We start from the raw sequence: 2,500 nt of genomic DNA on the forward strand, positions 1-2,500 counted from the left end.
TGTGTATGGTTATAATGTTCACAAGGGTGCCTGATGCTAATGAAAATGTAAAAAAAAAATATGAAAAGTTTTGATGATGAGACTTAGATCAGTGATTTTTGGTCAGGCGTACCTGTCAGAAAACCGTTGCCAACAACAAAAATGATAAACTTAATATTTTGGTATCACACTGTAGCCAACTTAATTTTAGGAAAAGTCACAAAGTTTGGTAGTCATAGCTTTAGTCATTCAGGAGTTATACGTCATCAAAGTTGGTGCGGGCACTTTTAGCCCCCCCCCGCCCCCGGTCTGGATAGGGTTAAGCTTAGATCTAAATCAGGAGGGGGTGGGGCGTGGGGGGCTCAGAAGGGTTAGTGATCAGGAGAACTTTACTTTAGGCAAGGGGCGGTTTCAATTGGAGAAGTGTTGGGCTGGTGGGAGCTTAGATCTAAATCAGGCAGGGAGGAGGAGGGGGTCAGAGTGTCAGAGTAAGTAGTGTTGGGGCTGGTGGGGAAGTTTAGGGATGTTAGTGCTCGGGGGGGGGGCGCAAGTCGAGGGTAGGAGGTTAGATAATGAGACGGGCCCCTGGGACTGTGTGAGGTAGAGCGATAGAGGTTCATGCGATTCAGTTCACTGGGAGGGCTGCTGACATGGCCATATTGGCCATGGGGCTTGAAAGTGACGTCACGTCCTCTGATTTCATGGGACCTCACAGCCTTTTTAGCGGAACATTTTAGCATGTAATCCAATGGTGGAATATTTTGATCCCCTTTGAATTGTGCCACGGGCTTTACATATGTTGTTTCTGATATTTTTGAATAATTTTTCGTACCAAACACCAAAAGATTTAGAAGGGTGTGTTTTTCACATTCTTCATGCAGAAGGCCTCGGAACAAAATATTGATACTTCTGCATGAATAATGTAAATTTAGCTATTTAAACAGCATATTTGTGTTCCAGCGCATATAATGACTGGAATCAGAAGATATTTACTCGCTACCATGCTGTTTGATGGTCGGCTAAGGTCCTGTGAATGCGGAACTAAGCGGTCGGGACTTTCAAGCCTTATAAGGCTTGCAGGACATTTATCTGGAACTGCTGATTGGCTGCTATGAGATCAGATGAGAAGAAGAAAGTGACTCCACTGGCGGCCATGCCGTACTACAGTCTTATGGTATGAGTGAGCCGTTTTCTGTGTCTTTGCTGCTGAGTGTGTTATTTCTGATGTCAACATGATGTCACTTCCAGGTATTTGATTGTAACTTCCTGCCTGACGAGGTGAAGTACACACACAACGGCTGCCCTCTGCTGAAGAAGGATACAGTGCTGCTAAAACTATACAGGTAGACACACACACACACGCAGGCACGCACACACACACACACACACACACACACACACACACACACACACACACACACACACACACACACACACACACACACACCGGCTGCCCTATACTCAAACAGAATACAGTGCTGCTGATGAAACTATACAGGTAAGAAACACACACACACACTCTCTCTCTCTCTCTCTCTCTCTCTCTCTCTCTCTCTCTCTCTCTCTCTCAGGTTCACAGAATCTGACACCTATACGGAGCTGATCTCTCTACCTGTTGAGGTTCTGGATCCGGACTGCAACGTCATCAAGATGGGTCCGCGTCGCCTGGTGGTTCCGGAGTTCTACGGTCTCTCAGAGGTTCTATTACATTACATTACATTACACTACACTACATTAGACTACATTGTATTACATTAAAGTACACTCGCTATTTTATCCAAAGCGACTTAATAGTTATTTACAGGGTACAGCATACAATGGAGCAATTATGGGGTTTACTATAATTGTCTGGCTCAAGGGCACTTCAGCCATGGATGGAGGGGAGGTGTAGGGAGAGAGAGGTAATGGTACCAATGGTAGCATTGAGTCTAACCTGCACCCCTCTGACCTTAAGACCAAAGGGCCTTTTCTACTAGCCCTGTTAGAACGGGGCTGTGCACTGCTGGGGAGTGGTTTCGTTTTCTTTTTGCATTTACTCCACCCATACACACCCATCATCAGCTCAATCAGGGCTCAAACAGGGGCGATTATAGAATCGCGACAGACATGGTTCGAGGCGTGCGGAGCTTAGTTCCACTAGGCTACATGTTGCCTGTGTTAGGATTTACCGGCATGTGCAAACACCTATCCCCACCCACGCACTTTAAAAATCAACATCGCTTTTCTGTCTGCAGTTTTTACAGTAGACAGAGAAAATTTGCTCAAGCAATTATCATGTTCTTTAAAGTAGCCTAACTCCAGTCCTTGGCCAAGGAGTTGCCAAGGAATTGTTTTTTGTGCTGACAGCATTCGGCTATCGACCGATTAAAATATATTATTAGCCTATTATTATTTTAAAATCACGCTATTTCCAAAGCTCCACGCCTCCTCCTTGTGAGAAGCCATTTTTACGGGAGAAATAGGCCTACAGAACCTAATGGGTAAGGTCCTCAATCTAACCATTACACCCCGACCCATAGTA

At 45.2% G+C, this 2,500-nt stretch overlaps 1 protein-coding gene across 1 annotated transcript in view; it reads left to right on the forward strand.

The window, feature by feature from the left end:
• The window catches only part of frem1a (Fras1 related extracellular matrix 1a), a 57,771-nt gene that overhangs the window by 13,155 nt on the left and 42,116 nt on the right, over positions 1-2,500 (forward strand). Inside the window, exons 3-4 of the mRNA XM_063187648.1 lie at positions 1,228-1,322; positions 1,551-1,677. Of these exons, the coding sequence (XP_063043718.1) occupies positions 1,228-1,322; positions 1,551-1,677 (222 nt within the window). The remainder of the gene's footprint in view (positions 1-1,227; positions 1,323-1,550; positions 1,678-2,500) is intronic.

This window comes from Engraulis encrasicolus, chromosome 21, assembly GCF_034702125.1.
Source record: "Engraulis encrasicolus isolate BLACKSEA-1 chromosome 21, IST_EnEncr_1.0, whole genome shotgun sequence".
In the NCBI taxonomy this organism is placed as follows: Eukaryota; Metazoa; Chordata; class Actinopteri; order Clupeiformes; family Engraulidae; genus Engraulis; species Engraulis encrasicolus.